Genomic DNA, 19,791 nt, shown 5'->3' with positions numbered 1-19,791 from the left:
TCCCTTTGATCTGTCATTCTTAAAAATACAGAAAAAGCATGGCTGGGAGACAGCAGACTGCTCCAAGCTCAGTACTCGAATGGGAGATTATGTGACCAATGAGCATTGCTTTTCAAACTATTAAGGTTTGGACGTTGATACCAAAGAGATATACCTGCTCCAAGCCATTTCCCTGGTGAACAGAGAAAGCATCATTCTTTCACAACCTTTTATTTCTTTCTTTCTTCCTTCTTTTCCTCCTTCCTTTTCCTCTCCTGTGCTCCAACCAATACGGTGGCTCCTTCCGCAACATCCCAGACATAAGTCTAAAGCCCAAGCGCCCCTCCCAAGGGATTTACAGATGTCAACCTTGAACCCAAAGACCCAGGAAAGAGTTCCCTGAGCTCAGCACGAGGCTAAGGCAAGGATGTGGAGAGGAGAGTGGTAGTGGGGTGGGCAGGGCACATCAAGAATGCAGTTTGGGGCTTCCCTGGTGGCGCAGTGGTTGAGAGTCCACCTGCCGATGCAGGGGACACGGGTTCGTGCCCCGGTCCGGGAAGATCCCACATGCCGCGGAGCGGCTGGGCCCGTGAGCCATGGCCGCTGAGCCTGCGCATCCGGAGCCTGTGCTCCGCAACGGGAGAGGCCACAGCAGTGAGAGGCCCGCGTACAGAAAAAAAAAAAAAAAAAAAAAAAAAAAAAAGGAATGCAGTTTGGCTGAATGTCTAATTGACAAGCTTTTCTTCACGCCCATCCCACCTGCTGCTTGGGGCTAGCAGTGGGCGGAATTGTCTGAACAGGGCTCATTTGAATATCCAGGCAAACTGCATCAGTTGAGGACCAAGTGAGCACCTGTGGCAGGTGTGCACAGCATCCACCCTCCAAAGGCTCAAAGGGTCCACACTGGGCAGGCAGCTCATGGTCTATTCCACACCAAGTCAAGTGGTGCCCCTGCATACATTATACAACACAAATGTCTCACCACAGAATCTTTCATCTTCCTGGGGAGAGGGTCTGCAGCCAACTCTTCCAGATTTTGATGTAAAAACTTATGAAGCAATCTGCACTGAATAAAGGACCTGAAAAGGGAAAAACACACACAGGTTTTACTTTTTAAAATATGTGCCTATTCCAAGGTTTGAGGTAAACAGCTTCACCTCAGACCTCACACTCACAAATGACAAAAGCCAGCGCTCTCTCCTTTAGATAATTCGTAATAAAGAAAAAGAGGTGCGTGTTCAAGTGACCACAAAGACGACGGTTGAACTTCAAATTCCATCCTGATTACAGTAAGTCCCCTACATACGAACGAGTTCCGTTCCAAGAGGGTATTCCTAAGTCCAACAAAGTTAGCCTAGGTACCCAACTAACACAATCGGCTATCCAGGACTGTACTGTAATAGGGTTATAATAATTTTCACACAAATAATACATAAAAAAAGACACAAAAAAATAAAGAAAACATTTTTAATCTTACAGTACAGTCCCTTGAAAAGTACAGTAGTCCAGTACAACAGCTGGCATACTGGGGTGGGTATCGAGTGAACAGGCAAGAAGAGGTACTGACTGGGGTAGGGAGAGGAGGTGGGAGATGGTAGAGCTGAAGGATCGTCAGCAATAGGAGACAGAGGGCAAGCTGCCATTTCATGCACGCCTGACGTGATTGGACATGCGAACACATGTTTGCATCTTTGAAAGTTCGCAACTTGATGGTTCCTGTGTAGGGGACTTACTGTAAAGCTGTTGAGGACCACAGGAGGTATCGGTACCCCCGACTGCCAACTGCTAGCTAAGCTCACGGAGATCCTCTATTTCGGCCAGACCAAAATACAGAACAATATTTGATAAGAAAATTTGTGCCATCAACATTTAACCTTTCCCCATTTTCCACGCCTTTCATCTTCCTGTACCTGACGGCCTAAAATTATAATTTTTCGGCCCCCCAAACAGTTATGGTTATCTTAAGTCAATATCTCCCGTTAAGTGTGGAGAAGTTACATGAGATGATTGATTGACTAACTGGATTGATTGACTGGTCCCTGAAACTATGGCATCACATAAAGGGTTTTCAGTTCCAAAGTGCATGTTTATCAAAAACTTGAAAGATAACAAATAAAGGGAAGACTGGAAAGTACATTCTCAAGGGACTAAGCGTTATTATTAAATGCCTTTTAAAACTTTGGCACACACTTCACTTTAAATCCAGAGGGCACTGCCATACTAAGAGCAAAACCCAACAGAACAAAACTTTTCCTTTCAGAGATGCCAGTCTAGTCTGCCCAGGGCAGCTGCCTGGCATAAAGGCAGCGATGCCACTTTGTGGACCCAGAGAGGGTACTCGCGAAGGTTGGTGCTTCTCGTATGACTCACCGAGGGAAAGTCAAAGACAGGGCTTGGGTGCAAGAGGTCATCTGTTCCTGGCCTTGCGAATTTCACTCCAAAAGCACCAGAGCAAAGGTTAAATGTGCCCTAGAACTTGACCTCTGATTTTCATTCATTTCCGGTTGGTCCTGCATTTCTCCCACCATCACCCAGGGACCAGCTAGTTTAACGAGAAAGAGTCCAGGCAGCATGAGCTCTGGATGAGAGAGCAAGGCTGCAGGACCAGGGGACGGCTGTGTGTGTGTGTGTGTGTGTGTTGTGTGTATGTTGTGGTGTGTGTGTCTGTGTGTGTGTGGTGTGTGTGTGTGGTATGTGTGTGTCTGTGTGGTGTGTGTGTGTGTGTTGTGGTGTGTGTGGTGTGTGTGTCTGTGTGGTGTGTGTGTGGTGTGTGTCTGTGTGTGTGGTAGTGTGTGTGTGGTGGTGTGTGTGGTGTGTGTGTGTGTGTGGTGTGTGTGTGTGGTGTGGTGTGTCTGTGTGGTGTGTGTGTGTGGTGTGTGTGTCTGTGTGTGGTGTGTGTGTGGTGTGTGTGTCTGTGTGTGTGTGTGTGGTGTGTGTCTGTGTGTGTGTGGTGGTGGTGTGTGTGGTGGTGTGTGTGTGTGGTGTGTGTGGGGTGTGTGTGTGGGGGTGTGTGTGTGTGTGGTGTGTGTGGTGTGTGTGTCTGTGTCTGTGTGTCTGTGTGTGGTGTGTGTGTGGTGTGTGTGTGTGGTGTGTGTGGTGTGTGTGTGTGTGGTGTGTGTGTGGGGTGTGTGTGGGGGTGTGTGTGTGTGTGTGGTGTGTGTGTCTGTGTCTGTGTGTCTGTGTGTGGTGTGTGTGTCTGTGTCTGTGTGTCTGTGTGTGGTGGTGTGTGTGGTGTGTGTGGTGTGTCTGTGTGTGGTGTGTCTGTGTGTGGTGTGTGTGTGGTGTGTGTGTGGGGTGTGTGTGGGGGTGTGTGTGTGTGGTGTGTGTGTCTGTGTCTGTGTGTCTGTGTGTGGTGTGTGTGTCTGTGTCTGTGTGTCTGTGTGTGGTGGTGTGTGTGGTGTGTGTGGTGTGTCTGTGTGTGGTGTGTCTGTGTGTGGTGTGTGTGTCTGTGTGGTATGTGTGGTGTGTGTGTCTGTGTCTGTGTGTGTGTGTGTGGTGTGTGTGTGTGGTGTGTGTGGGGTGTGTGTGGTGGTGTGTGTGTGTTGTGTGTGTGGTGGTGTGTGTGTGGTGTGTGTGTGTGGTGTGTGTGTGTGGTGTGTGGGGGGTGTGTGTGGTGGTGTGTGTGGTGGTATGTGTGGTGTGTGTGTGGTGTGTGTGGTGGTGTGTGTCTGTGTGGTGTGTGTGGTGTGTGTGTCTGTGTCTGTGTGTCTGTGTGTGGTGTGTGTGTCTGCGTGTGGTGTGTGTGTCTGCGTTACTCACAGGAGCACAGAGGGGTCGCTGCTCTGTCTGCTCAGATGGTAGGAAAGCGCAACCAAGAGGCCACAGAAGGCAGAGAACAGTGCTGGGATGTGCTGCGTGCTCCAGGGTTCCTGAGCAAAAGATCAGAGAGCCAAGTCACTCCACGCCTGGGTGCAGAAGGGCAGGATCGCATCTAGAAAACGCTTAGCAGGTGTCCCTGAGGTCCAGCTGGTGTACGCAGGGTCCTGTGATCACTCCTGCCAACGGGCATCCAAGCACCTGATGGCTCCCCAGAAACCTAGCCTGTGAATGTACAAGCATGGATTTTGACAAGGGGTTGGCTATGGTGGGGGGGGGGGTACATTTGAAACAAATTGTGCATATTTATGAAAATACATTAACATCACCTTTTCTGAAATTCAGTTTAGGATTTTTATAAGATGTAGCATTAAACATGTGTTGCCTCTTTTGAATTAAATATAATAATAATCACATAAAAACTATTTCTTAATGTTTATTTATTCAAAAGGTAGTAGACAGGGCTTCCCTGGTGGCGCAGTGGTTGAGAGTCCGCCTGCCGATGAAAGGGACACGGGTTCGTGCCCCGGTCCGGGAAGATCCCACATGCCGCGGAGCGACTGGGCCCGTGAGCCATGGCCACTGAGCCTGCGCGTCCGGAGCCTGTGCTCTGCAATGGGAGAGGCCACAGCAGTGAGAGGCCCACGTACCGCAAAAAAAATAAATCGATAAATAAATAAAATCTAAAAAATTAAATGCAAAGGCCCCCTCTCCCCCGTTACCCTGGAAAGCCATGGCGCTCTCTTCTCTCCTTCGGTGCCCACCAGGCTTGCCAGAGGCTCCTCACCAGCCAGTGCATCTGTCACGTGGGGCAGCCCCTCCCCCGCGGGTAGAGCACCTCCTCACAGCATGGGCTTCAAGCAGGGCAGACCTGGATTTGAATCCTGGTCCTGCCAGGGATGAGCTGTGTGGCCTTGGCTAAGTTACTTAACATCTCTGAGCATTGTGTTAGTTTCCTCTTCTTTAGAAAGGGAAAATAATACATAGGCAGGGGGTGCCGCAAGGGTACTTTTCTATATGCTGGGCCATTTTTTTAAGCTTTTGGTATGAGACGGTTCAACACAACCCCTTCTTGGTGATTGGTACCCAGGGCTCTGAGCCAGACTGTCCCGGGCTGTTCCCTGTCCATCATCCCCACAGTCAGCTGGTCCTAATGTGTTACTGATGCATCTTTCAATGCATCTCCAATTTGTCCCTTCCTTTCATTGCATCGTACTGGGTCACTGCCTTGTTCCGGGGCTACTGTTAATAGCTTCATAGTGGGAAGATCTTGCAAACTCCATATCCCTCCCCACTCCACAGACTCCACGATTCACCCTCCACATTACAAAAGAGTGGTCCTCTTCCCATAAAAGGCAAATCAATCACGACTGCCCTTCACTCAGTATTTTTCAGTGATTCCTCATTGCCTACCGAAGAAATCTACTCCACAGGAAGCTAGCTAAGCCAATTAGGATCCAGTCCTAGTTCAACTTTTCAGCCTCCTTCTGCACATTTAGTAGATGCACAGCAGCAAAACCATAAAGATGCGTTGCTTCCTGGCCCCCCTGCCTTCGCACACAAAGATGCATCTGCCCAGAGAGCTCTTCCACTCTGACCCCAGTCCACTCCCCTCTGCCTGGTGAACTCCTACCCATGCTTCAGTGCCCAGTATAAGAAGTCCCACCTGCCTGGTGCTGTCTCCCTGATTTCCCAGGCAGATAGAAGCTCTCCCCTTGCATCAGAACCATCGTTAAACACGTTTACTTCAGCATTTAAGATATCTCACTCCTGTTATGGGTATGGGTAGGACTTGCCCCCTCTGGACTCACTGCAGAGGGGCAGTTTGCATCTCTTCCCTGTACTTGGCACCAATGTTAGCACATCAACCTATCCTTGAGAGTACGAGGTTTCAGTTTTCACGATTACACCAGTCCGTCTTCCACAACCTGTGCGGAAAAAAATGTTTCAGCAAGAAAAGAGGGTGAAGACATTAAGTAGCTTAGATCAAATGTGGATCAGGCAGTGAAATGTCACAGAAATGATTAGACTATTAGAGGGAAGGTATCTCATGACCTGAAAACTAATTTTTTCATTCAAACAGCACCCCCAATAACAGACAATTTATTCTGGAACTTGGGAATTTTATTGTTTCTTGAAAGTTCATTCATGAAACATTTATTGGCCACTTGCTATGTGTCAGGCACCAAGGAGCACACCTCTGAAGAGGACAGCACAGGTGTCTGGGGAGGGAAGAACATAAGTAATTGTAATAAAGTGTGACAGGTGATGGACGGTGAGGTGCCTGGTGCTGGGTGCTTACCAGGCAGGAAGCAGAGGCTCCAGTGAGTCCAGGGATTGGCGTTTAAGTGGAGCTCCGCACAGAAGAAATGTGGAGAACACGGTCCTTCCCCTGCAGGGGCTTCTCAAGGACGAAGCTGGGCTCTGGGGTGCCGTGGGTGGATGGAGCTGACCCCAGCCATCCTCACACCTGTTCCTCCTCTCCCTGCCCCGGACGCCCACCTGCAGCTTCTCCCCTTTTATTTCATACTTGGCTGTTACAAAAACACAGCCAAAAAGTTTTCCAAAAGAGAAAAACCTGCTAAATGCTATTTCCTCCCACTGTTTCCTCTACGTTTGCCTCTGCTGCATGTTTTATACACAATTTCGTGAAGACGGAGGGCTTCCTTTTACATGCAGCCCATAAAAAAAATGCAAACACTAGAAAAAAATCACTATGAGAAGGATTTAGTAACCATGACCATGGAAATAATGGTCCCTGCACGGAACAAAGGAAAAGTCAGGGGAATACGCATCGGCGCAAGTGAATTCCAGGCTCATCACTTCCTGGAATGAAGGGACTTAACTGTGGAAGGGACTTAACTTCTCATTGGCTCAGCTTCTGCTTCTGTAAAAAAGGTGACAATGACACTCTTCTTGAAATATTGCTGCAATGCCTTGATGAGATTTGAAACAGCCTTGCACACTGCAAAGCAGTATGTCGATGTTAGTTTTTTATTAATTGGAAAAGAAAGAGCGTCCATGATGGATGGTCTTTGCAGAGAATAAATTAAAGCCAAACTAAATATATTTAAATAATTAAGTTTACCTACTTTGATTCACCCAATACCCCTTACCTAATTCTTCTCTCATTTATTCTCTACTTAATTAAATCTCTGCAGTACAAACGTGAAAGGGCAGCTACCCCTCCTAGTACTGAGGGACCCTCCCTCTTTACCTACTAAAATAGCAGTTGGTAGAAAAGGGAAGAGGAGGTAAAAATATCTAATGGGAAACAGATATTTTCCCATTGGGGTCAGAGGAGAGGGACGTTGTCCCCCTTCCTTCTACTTCCCAGCATTTATCTCTGCTTGTGACTACAGATCTGTATAAAGATTGTGTGATTAACCCATGATCCTTCCACTGGTCAAGCCCGTTGACAGCAGGGACTCGTCTGTTTCACCCCAGTGTATTCTGAGCACCCTGTGCAGGGTCCAGGCCCTGAAAGGCCCTTACTAAATATGTATGGGACTGATGCTCTGGATTTGAGCACCCATTACTGCCTTACTCTGTGATGCAGACCTAAGAAGGGAACCGCACGGATCATTTTATTTAGGTATCTTCAGGACGCAGAAGGTTGGTCTTTCCCAGTGCAGAGCAGTAGTTAAAAGCATGGGCTCTGGCTAGGACTGCCAGCTTCAATCCCAACTCTGCTGATTATTAGCACAAAGATACTACGCAAGCTTTTAAGCCTCAGTTTCCTTATCTTAGATAATACCACTTAGGGTTGGTGTAAATATTATATGAAATATTGTGTGTAAAATACTCAGTAGCCAGTCTAAAATCTTCAATAGATGTTTGCTATGACTATATGCTTTACTAAGATACTGTCTCAGTTGACTCAGGCTGCTATAACACATATCATAGACATATGATATCATCAACAGCAGAAATGTACTGCTCACAGCTCCAGAGGCTGGGAAGGCCAAGATAAGGTGCCAGCAAATTTGGTGTCTGGTGAGAACCCACCTTCTGGTTCACAGCTGGTATATCTTCATATAATGGAAGGAGTGAGGGCGTTTTTCTGGCCTGTTTCAGAAGGGCACTAATACCAATCACAAGGGTGACATCCTCATGACCCAATCAGCTTCCAAAGGTCCCACCTCTTAATACCATCACCTTTGGAGTTAGGATTTCAACATATGAATTTAGGGGAACACAAACATTCAGACCAGAGCAGATACAAAAGAGGACTGAGGACTGCAACAAAATCACATTTCCTGAAAAGAATTAGAATTGACCTTTAGTATGGTCCTTCTCTGGGAGTCCAAGAGAAAAACAACGATTTCTGTAGATTCCTTATATCCTGTTTGTGTTCTACAGACAGAAAATAAGAAAACAGGAAGTATTCTACAAAATGCAAATCTGACCTTGCCAAGATATGATATTATTATGTCAAGGTGCACAAGCTGAACCGACAGACCTTATTAGGGGTAGTTCTCATTTGTTATTTTAATCTGTTGCATTCCTTCTGGTGTCTGTCCTGTATTAGTAAAAGTCTACATTCATCCTTCCATACATGTGATTTCTTTGAGCATAACCAATAGCTTCAAGATAAATTGTTAGACATGAATGAACAGCACTGTGGCCGCAGGGACAGGACAGAAGGGATGAATATTTTCTTCAACAATGTAAACGTGAGGTGACGCCAGAATGGCGTACTTCTTCTTCCAAGAAGAAGCGTGGGGTGAAGGATCGCAAGGAATCCATATTCCAGGTGTGGCTTTGTGTGTTTTCTCCCTCAACCTCAGATCTTCACACAACTCTTTCTTAGAAAGAACCGGGGCTCACCTGAGCTTGGGCAGATTGTAAAAAGGCAGACCACCAGGATCTTCTTAGGCTTTACTACTGGAAATCCCCTCAAGCTCCAAGTTCTTAACGTTGTTCATTTTTTCAACAGATACAGTTACATAATGTATAAAATAGGAGGCAAATTTCCCAGGGAAGCAAGGATAGGAAGGACTATTTGGATAGACACATGAGTTATTTTTTCGTGTTTAGAATGCCAAAGTTTGCAAAACCATGCTCTCTTCAGGAAAGATTATTTTAGATTTGGAAGAGATCTCATAACTGAGCCAACCTCACCCCTTGACCAAATTATTGGTCAAGTAAGAAGACAGGGAGAATGGAAAAGACTTACCAAAGATGGCAAGACCGACCAAGCCTTAGTTCAGTGCACTGTATCTTACACCACCTTAAATACTTGTACAGCTCACTGTGCACAGTATGTGGACATCTCATGACTTTCCATTTAAAAGGCTTGGCGCAGTGGTTAAGAATCTGCCTGCCAATGCAGGGGACACGGGTTCAATCCCTAGTCCAGGAAGATGCCACACGCTGCAGAGCAACTAAGCCTGTGCATTGCAACTACTGAGCCTGAACTCTAGAGCCTGTGAGCCACAACTACTGAACCCACGCACCCCAACTACTAAACCTGTGTGCTGCAACTACTGAAGCTCGTGCACCTAGAGCCCATGCTCCGCAACAAGAGAAGCCACTGCAATGAGAAGCCCGTGCACCACAATGAAGAGTAGCCCCTGCTCGCCGCAACTAGTGAAAGCCCTCGTGCAGCCACGAAGACCCAACACAGCCAAAATAAATAATAAATAAAAATAAAAAGGCTTGGGATCACTATAAATTAGAAGTTTCCAGCTTTCCAGGCTGTTTCATTCATATATCATCCCCCATTCAATAGTGCTGGACATCTTTTCAGTTAACTGCCTGTTTTGGGGTTTGTTGTAACACGTGGTAGGGTGATAGCCCAGAGGAAGAAGTCATCTGAGAGGAGCTCAGAGGAAGCTCCATGAAGGACTGAGTAAGGAGCTGGATTGTAAAAGTGACTGGGAATGAACCTGGGAAGACCATATTCCAAGTCATGCAAGGGTAAAATGCTTCGATGCTGCATGACCCTGCATTCAAGCACGGCCTGGATATGCTTCAGGATGGGTACGGCTGGGTGCAATTCTAAAGGTACCACTGTTAAGCATATAGATATATAGATAAAAGAATGGGAAATAGCTAAGTATGAAGAAACACTGAAAGGAAATGACCTTTATGGTTTATCAACCCGTAATTTTCTGCACTGGGAAGAGAGGTGGCTGGGCGCCATCGACTCTGAAGATAAAACTAAAGGAAATAAGCTTCAACCTCAGCAAGGGAATCTGGATGTAATTTAAGGAAGAACTTCCTGACACTGATGATTCAATAAAGTACAATTAGGAAAACATTAGCATTTCCTTTTCCCAAATTATTTCAAAACACAGATATTTTCCATGGAGAGGTAAGAGACAAGCTCACCTGAGAAAGAAGGAAGGAAGAGAAACTTGATGAAAGCTTTTCTCCTTATACTTTCATTGTGTAGGAACATATTACTGTTTTAACATCTCTGCAATTTAACACACACACAACTAAATAAACTGAGAACAAGAAGGAACTCTTCAGAATCATTTTACAGAATCAAGATTTAGGGTAGTGGGGGAAACACAAGATAAAATGGCTTTGCTCCTTTTTTCCATTCCTTTCTCCTTAATCTCCCAATCCCTCTCCAGGCTGTTCAGTCCTAAGTCACCCCACCTGCAACCCCTTCCAGGGCCTAAGCCTGTCTCCCTGCCCAGGCTCCTCGAGCAGGTGTGCCCTGCACAGGAGGCAATCCTGTAAAAGACCAACAGGGAGAGCCTTCCCTGGTGGCGCAGTGGATAAGAGTCCGCCTGCCAACGCAGGGGACATGGGTTCAAGCCCTGGTCCGGGAAGATCTCATATGCCACAAAGCAACTAAGCCCGTGTGCCACAACTACTGAGCTTGTGCTCTAGAGCCCGGGAGCCACAACTACTGAGTCCACAAGCCACAACCACTGAGCCCATGAGCCACAGCTACTGAGCCTGCAAGCCACAACTACTGAGCCCGCATGTCATAACCACTGAACCCACGAGCCACAACTACTGAGTCCACATGCCATAACTACTGAGCCCACATGCCACAACTACTTAGCCCACGAGCCGCAACTACTGAGCCCGTGTGCCACAACTACTGAGCCTGCACTCTAGAGACCACAAGCCACAACCACTGAGCCCACATGCCACAATCACTGATCCCGCAAGCCACAACTACTGAGTCCGCATACCATAACTACTGAGCCCGTATGCTGCAACTGCTTAGCCCATGAGCCACAACTACTGAGCCCATGTGCCACAACTACTGAGCCCATGTGCCGCAACTACTGAGCCCGCGAGCTGCAACTACTGAAGCCCGTGAGCCTAGAACCCGCACTCTGCAATGAGAAGGCACTGCAGTGAGAAGCCTGTGCACTGCAACGAAGAGTAGCCCCCGCTTGCCACAACTAGAGAAAGCCCGCGCACAGCGAGGACCCAACACAGCCAAAAATAAATAAAATTAAATATTTAAAAAAAAAAAAAAAGACCAACAGGGAAGTTGATGGGACTTTCCATAGCTGCAGGAGCACCTAGGAACCAAACTTCTCGCAGGAGTTGAGCTTGTTGAGTCAGAAGTACAGTAAAAAAATGCATTTGAGGATGTTTTTATTTTATTTTCCACTTGAGGAAGAAGAGACCCACTGAACTGAAGAGAGATTTTGAAACAAAATGATCAAATGCACTGGGTGTCTATCTGAAAGGTTTAGTTCAGTGGTCAGTCTCATTTCTGCAGACAGAAGCAGAAAGGAAGAGAAGAAGTACTGACTGACATTTCTAGTGGATTTTTTAAAAGAACTTTCATATTTTAAACATCCATGTATTGACATTAGTCTTGAATTTTATTATATACATATAATTTATTTACTCAGACACATATGCACACAAATACATATTTTATTTTTGGAGAGAGATAAGGTTTTAAACAATCTATCACCCACTGATAATGAAGTGTATACCATGTGACAGTTTGCTTAAAATTAACATCCCTAATTGCTTTGAGAGGCGTCTCATGGGTCCCTGAGTTGGGAGTGATATGGATAGATGAGTGCTGGCCTCATAAAACTCCCCCAGGTTTTGAAATATTTTTATGAGGTAGAAATAAAACTGTCTAATAGTTCTACAATTCTGTGGTAGATTTCATATGCATTTGGGAATTCTTTTGATGAAAATACACAGGGAAGTTCAGCTTTGTATAAAAGCACTTTCTGAAGAGAATCCTAGTTTCAGCATTTTTTTCCTTCAAAAGTTTAGACATCTCTATGATGGAATTTACAGGGCAAACCAACTGAGGGTTTGGTTATAAAGGGAACGCAAATGGACCAAGTTCTCACTTTGCTATGCCCTTCATATCAGATTCACGCACTTTCTTTTAAGGGAAGAGCAATGGATTTTTCTGAGCCCATTAAATATCCAGGCATTTCTGAATCCAGGTTTCCATACATCCTAAAATAAGATCTAGATCATATCACTTTCTCTCTGATATAAGTCCTACTTCTAGGACTATTTTGACATGAATCTTACACTTAAGTGAAAGGAGATCTGTGCCCTTGAAGCTCCAGAGCTCAGCAAGACCAGATGTGTCTCCCAGTCTTGTACTCTGCACTCTGTTCATAGTTCATGGCCGTGGGTCACCATGCGGCCGGCCGGCACTTGCAAACATGCACTGGGCACCCTCGGGGCTCCCCAGCATCCAGTGCTCAGCCCGTAGCAGACCCAGTTGACATTCCTGGTAGACCCTAGACACCCAGAGGGGCAGCCCCATGGCCTATCACTGAGCCTAATTCACAGTAAATAAACGAATGATCAGGGTAACAGATATGATGAATAAGACTTCACTGTCTACTAAAAGTAGGTTTTCCTCACCTCATACTCTTCTTTCATTTTGGTGAAAAAGCAGCATATGCTTGTGATTCAAGACTATTTTACTCGGAATTCCCTGGTGGTCCAGCGGTTAGGACACCACGCTTCCACTACAGGGGGCACGGGTTCGGTCCCTGGTCGGGGAACTAAGACCCCTCGTACCGTACGGTGCGGCCAGTGAAATAAAATAAAATAACTAAAATGCTAGATTAAAAAAAGACTTTTACTTTTTAGAAAAGGTATCGGGAAAATCAGCTCATTCAGTAGCAAGAAAGACTGACAGGTACCATCCAAACCTACGTGATAGGCGTCACCCAACACAGATAAATATAAATAAGCGTGCACACCACACACACACACACACACACACGAACTTTCTGGAAAATACTGACATTTACTTTCCTTCTCATAGCCTTCTTCTCAGTTATCTGCATTTACTCAATCCAAACTATACAGAGCATCTATTATATAACACCAGACTTTTAGCAGAATATGAAAAGAAGCATATGTAAACCACAGTCATGACCTGCACAAGTTCATGATGAAACTGGGGGTAAAGAAAAGTACACACAAAGAGCAACAACAGTAATAGCACCGACGTATCGAGCGACGGCTTCCCTGGCCACTTTACATGCACTGTCACGTTCAGATTATAGCAAACCTTAAAGGCGGGGATCGCTCATTTTAAACACGAGGAAACAGAGGCCTTTTCTGTACTAGTTATCATGGGAGTATCTATTTCCCACAGAACAGATTATATTCAGGATAAACAAGTACTGACATGAACACCAAAAGGACAATATTGCCCACGGACTTTGGAAGGAAGGTAAACTTGTGCTGGCGTGGCTATAGCACAAGCATATTCCTCCATCTGTACTGGGGCCACCACTGCTCGTACTGGAATTCTCTTGTCCACCCAACTTCCCCGCTCCAGACTGGACAGCCACTGAATCCTACCAATATTGATTTCACTACATTCCTTGGATTGGACCCTTTCAAACTCTGTGCTTCCTACCCAAACCTGACTCCAGATCTTACTCAGCAATTGCAAGTCCATTTTGAACAACTGAGGTATCATTCTTCTTCCTGTTTTCCCCCCAAATCAGTGTTCACTGCCGCTGTCAAAGGCATCCAACTCTAGCTTGAGGATCCCGACAATCCAGTGTTAACTGGGTCTGGAGATCAATGACACGCGTTTAACTTTCTAGGAAGGGAATGTGACAGAAAGTACTCACCGCCCATCTAGCTCCCATCTGCCCTTCCTCCCCACCAGTCATCGCTTCCTTACTAGCTGTTCAGGCAGCTGAAAGACTTGTAGTTCCCATCCCCTTGCAGCTAGAAGTGACACGGTTCTAGCCATAAAATATAATCCGGAGTCTAGTGTAATAAAAGTGAATTAAAACTTGGATTTCGTTTGTAGGCGTATTACTATTAGCATCACCACCATCATCACCATCGACTAAGAATGCTAATAATAATTTCCACTTGTATTTGTGTTCTACTGCAGTGTAACCAATCCCCACAAACAGTGGCTTAAACAACACAAAGTATGATCTCACAGTGTCCTGCCTCAGCCACCTGGGCGTGACCGCCTCCTCTGCTCGGGGTCTCAGCAGGCTGAATTCACAGTGTTGCCCAGGGCTGCAGTCTTACCTGAGCCTTGAGTCCTCTTTCCAACCTCACCTCTGGCTGGCAGAATTCAGTCTCTTGCAGCTATAGGACTGAATTTTCTTGCTGGCTTTGCTGGGATCTGCTCCAGATCTGAGAGGCCATCCTTATGACGTGGGGTCCTCTGCATAGGCCATTTGCAGCACAGCTGCTCACTTCTTCGAGGCCACGGGGACAGTGTCTGCTGTTTCTTCTGTCTCTGACCTCTAGTCCTTCTTTTAAAGGGCTTGTCTGATTAGGTCAGACCCATCCAGATAATCTCCCTTTTGATTGACTTAAAGCTAACTGACTAGGTACCTTAATGACACCTCAAGATCCTTCCACCTTTGCCAGATGATGTAACCTAATTACAAGAGGGACACCCTATCATACTCACGGGTCCTGCCCATGCTCAAGGGGCAGAAATTACGCAGGGGGCTGGAGTCCTGGGGCAATCTCAGAATCTTGCGCACCACACCATTTAATGACACTTGTAGTTCATAGACACTTTATATATATTATCAATTTAATTTCATAGACACTTTATATATATTATCACTTTATATATATTTTATATATATTATCAATATAGACACTTTATATATATTATCAATTTAATTTCATTCACTTCTGACAACATTCATATGCAGTAGGTGTTACTAATCCATTTTACAATCGAAAAAATCAAACAACGTGAATTGGCCACGTGCCCTCAGGCAGATGACGTCAGCACTCTGTGCTCACATTCACCACTGGAATATAGAAATGCTATGGTCTTCCTTATGTATGACATGGAGCTATAATAAAGGGCAAATGAGAAAACACTTGGGAAATTATTCCGAAAATGAAAGTACCATCGATCTGCAAGGTATCCTATATGCCTGCGAACGGTTCTTTTGCCTAGAAAAATATATTTATACTTCAAATGTGCTAGGGAGGATGGTACAGAAGTGAGATGTTTGAAAAGATACAAGATCTGGGATCCGCGATGTGTGATGTTAAGTCCCTTAATCGCTCTCTGGACCTCCGTTTCCTCATTTTAACTAATAAAATGAAGGGTTTGGGACAGGGGATATGTAAGGTCTATTTCAGAACTAAAACTATTCTAGAACTATGAGTTTGTTTGGTATTTATATTAGATTTTAAGACCTGAATGCATGGGAAATGCCACTGTTTTAGCTGCAACCCTGTAGTACCTAGAAGAATATGGGGAAAACTCTCCCACAGCAGTTGTTAACGATGCTTGGGAAACATTAAATTATAGTAATTTACCTCAACCTCCAGATGCCCTTGCCATCAATAAAATAGAATCTCTTTATAAGGGATAATAAGCAATAGAAATCATGGTTTATCCAGACATATAGAAAGCCCAGCTAATTAACTACTGAGCCATTTCTCTAGGGAGCAAATATTCTGGTTGTTTCTGTACATCACTTGACAGTGATGTAGTAGTTAAGTAGTTAAGTCAATGAGGGAGTCCGTTTACATGTGACTTGCTACCATCTTGGATGAGTCAAAAAGAATATGAAATTAAGAGAGGAATAAAATTTCTTCCCCGAATTAATATTCCAGAGAGCAAAATTAAACGCCAGTCCCTCAATCTGCTTCTATCAAGTGAGAATAATAAAAATCAAGGATGTAAATACATATCAAGACCCAGATAGAGGAACGCATCTCTGGGAAGGCAGCTGACACGCTGCAATTGTTCACAAGGGCCCATCAATCCATCACGGCACAGCAGAGATAAAAGGGGAAAAAAAGTCAATTCTAGGAGCGAAAAGTGTAAGCATAAAAGTCATAAACAAAAGCGTCATTAAACGAGAAGTGGAGCCACAGCTCTGGATAAATATGTTAAGTTGAAGGTGGGTGAGCTTCTCTTTTTTCCTAAGGATGCCCTTGCCAATTTGTTAAACACATTCATGCAATGCACAGCATTTAATAGACGCTGTTTTTTAAAGTGGAGAGTCTATCTGAGACCTTTAGAAAACTCAGGACTTGCAAATGAGAAGGGAGAAATGCACACTGCTCTATTTTTAACTAAAAGGTGTTTCAAAATATAGATAGAACATTAAGATTCTCTAACAACAGATCCAACTATTTTACCACAAGTGATGCTTGTTCTGTGCTGAGCAAGGAAGTCATTACCTCTTTGAGATTAAAAATATCTTTCAAAGTACCCCCGTTTCACCTGGTAAAAAGCCTGTTTCAACACATAAGTAAACCCCAGAGCCTCTGAAGTGTTCAGTCCCATCACAGAGTCGGCAGCGTGCTTTCAGAGTGGAATCTATTAACTTTGATCCAACAGTGACTTACGCCGATGGCAGGCCATAAACAGAAAGAAAAACAGAAGTAGAAGTCTCAGCCCAGGACAGTAAATAGATCTTATCTCTTGGACCAGCTCTGATCAGTTGGTACTGGCTGCCTGTACTACTGCCTGGGCACCGCGGAGCCCTGCTGACCTCAGTGAGAAAAAATGCTGTGATCAATTAGCAACGTCTGCTATGAGGAGGGAGTCGGACTTGGGGAGGTGAGGGAAATACAGTATCTGTTCCACAGCTAGGTAAAAACCCAAAAAACTTCTTCTTGAATACCAGATTCTTCAACAGCTTCCAAAACCCTCTAAGAATTCTGCAAGAAAAAGTCATTTAACAATCCCAGGAGTGTACATTACTTTTGATAATGAGCCTTCAACACTTGTCAACGGAATTCCCTGGCGGTCCAGTGGCTAGGACTTGGTGCTTTCACTGCGGGGGGTGCCCCGGGTTCGATCCCTGGTGGGGGAACTAAGATCCCGCAAGTCGCACAGCATGGCAAAAAAAAAAAAACCACTTGTCATACGAAATGGGTTTTTCAGGGCATACACCTTCTCCTTTAGGAATTAATCTAAGAAGTCCCATGAGTTGTTCTTTTGTGGAAAGCATCTGAGTACGGAAGAATATTCTGTCTTCTATAGATTCAACCATCATTCTATTACCAATGAATTATTTTTTACTATCAAATGAGGCTTACCTGCTCAAAAGCATGAAGCATGAGACAAAGGTTCATCATAAATCAAAGATTTAGAGTAAACAGTTATGATTTAGCGGTGAGACAGCAGACGGAGAATCCGGAAGTAACGTTTTTGGTCTGACCACTCATGGAGTGACTTGAGACGTCAACTGGGAACTTTTTAACACCTTGTTTCCATCACAGCGGAGGCCATCAGCTGCTCTATGGCATTCAACAACCTTAGAGCTGATGACCTCTTTTTGCTATAGTTCCTTTCAGGCAACCAGTATTCTTGTGATGCACATCATACCCAATGGACCAAAAAACATACACTTTTAGCCTTGCATGCAAGATTGTCCGTAACTTTGATATATCCTGCTGACATATCCAGTCATCCCTATCCTTCACCATCAGTAGGTTAATATCCTTACCATCTCCTCCATCTGCCATGATCATTCATTCCTAACTCTGATGAAACTGTTTCACATGCTTGACTGCATAGCCTATGGCAAGGTTCTCGGCCCAACTGCAAAACGTTTGAAGGCTGCGCTAAACAACCACCTCCTCTGATGGGTTTTCTCTTTTCTGATCATCCACAGCATGTCATCAGCTTTGATGAATGTTAAACTCCTGAGAAAGAACTGACTGTTTCTCCTCTCATATCACTATAGTACCTGGCAAAGTCATTTCTTTTTTAAATTAATTTATTCATTTATTTTGGCTGCGTTGGGTGTTCATTGCTGCGCACGGGTTTTCTCTAGTTGCAGCGAGCAGGGGCTACTCTTCATTGCGGTGCACGGGCTTCTCATTGCGGTGGCTTCTCTTGTTGTGGAGCACGGGCTCTAGGTGCGCAGGCTTCAGCAGTTGCGGCACGCGGGCTCAGTAGTTGTGGCGCACGGGCTTAGTTGCTCCGCAGCATGTGGGATCTTCCCGGAGCAGGGCTCAAACCTATGTCCCCTGCATTGGCAGGTGGATTCTTAACCACTGTGCCACCAGGGGAGTCCCTGGCAAAGTCCTTTCTAAACAAAGAAATACATGTTGCAGTGAATATGAACTGTTCAGCTCCTGCTTCAGTTACAGACAGCTTGCATGTTCCCATTTCTATCAACCAAAGAAAAGAATATTTCCATCAGATACCATTTGCTGCTCAAGGTTGCAAAGAAGGATAAAGTATTGGGTCCTGGTCAAAATGGCATGAAGAACACAGGGAACACTTACTATATATAAAACAGATAACAAATAAGGACCTACTGTAGAGCACAGGGAATTCTTCTAAGTACTCTGTAATGATCTATATGGGAAAAGCATCTTAAAAAGAGTGGATATATGTACATGTATAACTGATTCACTTTGCTGTACAGCAGAAACTAACACAACATTGTAAATCAACTATACTCCAATAAAAATTTAAAAAGAAAAAGAACACAGGGAACTAGCTTTCCTCCTCCCATTAAATGTCCAATAAATATTCAAAAAGAAAAAAGCATCAATCTATACTGGGAACTAGAGAAAGTACTTGTGCATAAGCCATAGGCTTTGAGGAATTTACGCTGGATCTTATCTTACAGATGAGACTAGTCTGAAAGAAGATTTTGACATCGGATACAAGAATGAAATTCCCACTCTCTATTTCAGAGAGAGAGAGAAGTGTATTGAGGAAGTAAGCAGGACAGGATCTCACTAAATCCCTGCTGACATCAACTAAATCAGAGGTGGAAGGGATGGAGTTAAGGCAGGCCGGGGGGTTGGCAGACAACATCATGCCTGGACTCAGACATCTGTGGATGGCAGCGTTTGGACCCCTCGGCTGTATTGGAGGCAACAGGTTTTATCCGGTCAGTTCAAGGGTCGGGATGTAGGAGCAAAGAGGACGAAGTAAAGACAAGCACTGTCCCAGGTATCTCATTCGTACCCCTGGGATGAAGATTCCTGATAGAACGACCTAAAAGTCCATGAATAACATATTTTTCCAGGGGAAAGATATATCTGAACTGGTGGTATGTTACTGAAACATTCTTTGTTTCACTTTCTTCTCTTCCTGTATTTTAAACCTGAGGTACCTCTAGAAAGATTTGGTCAGGGAGCCTTAAATTTTTCATACAGAAGTCAGCTCAATTTCTGCTTGACTCCCAGAAGTCAAGGTCACAGGGGTCACAAATCAAATGTCCACCTGAGCAGACAGGTGATATAAACACAGGTAATCATGGGTCGGGTAGAAGAGATGATAGGGTATGATGAGACCTGTGTGTTTGGGGGCAGCTGTGACCCACTATTCAGTTTCAGTAGGTTGTTATGAAATGGAAGGTTCCTGGTACATCATAATTTCCCAACTAATATTTGTTGTTGTTTCTGTTCTTCTTCTTGTTGAAATAAGAAACTCTAGATACCATACGAGAACACGAAGGAACAATATAAAGAGAAGCAGACCATGAAAACAGGAATGAGAGACGTGAACGGCAAACATACAAAAAAAGATTATAAAAAAATTTAAAACAGACCATGTAAACAAAATCAATAACATCATTAATCAAA

The 19,791-nt window shown here is 44.7% G+C and overlaps 1 protein-coding gene across 1 annotated transcript in view; it reads right to left on the bottom strand.

Moving 5' to 3' along the window:
* Positions 1–19,791, bottom strand: part of PCNX2 (pecanex 2) — a 274,609-nt gene that overhangs the window by 163,011 nt on the left and 91,807 nt on the right. Inside the window, exons 16-17 of the mRNA XM_065894194.1 lie at positions 3,739–3,848; positions 962–1,058 (exon numbers count right to left, since the gene is read on the bottom strand). Of these exons, the coding sequence (XP_065750266.1) occupies positions 962–1,058; positions 3,739–3,848 (207 nt within the window). The remainder of the gene's footprint in view (positions 1–961; positions 1,059–3,738; positions 3,849–19,791) is intronic.

This window comes from Phocoena phocoena, chromosome 16 (assembly GCF_963924675.1).
Source record: "Phocoena phocoena chromosome 16, mPhoPho1.1, whole genome shotgun sequence".
Taxonomy (NCBI): Eukaryota; Metazoa; Chordata; class Mammalia; order Artiodactyla; family Phocoenidae; genus Phocoena; species Phocoena phocoena.
Note: the sequence above shows the minus strand (reverse complement) of the source record. Positions and strands in the feature narration are given on the sequence as shown.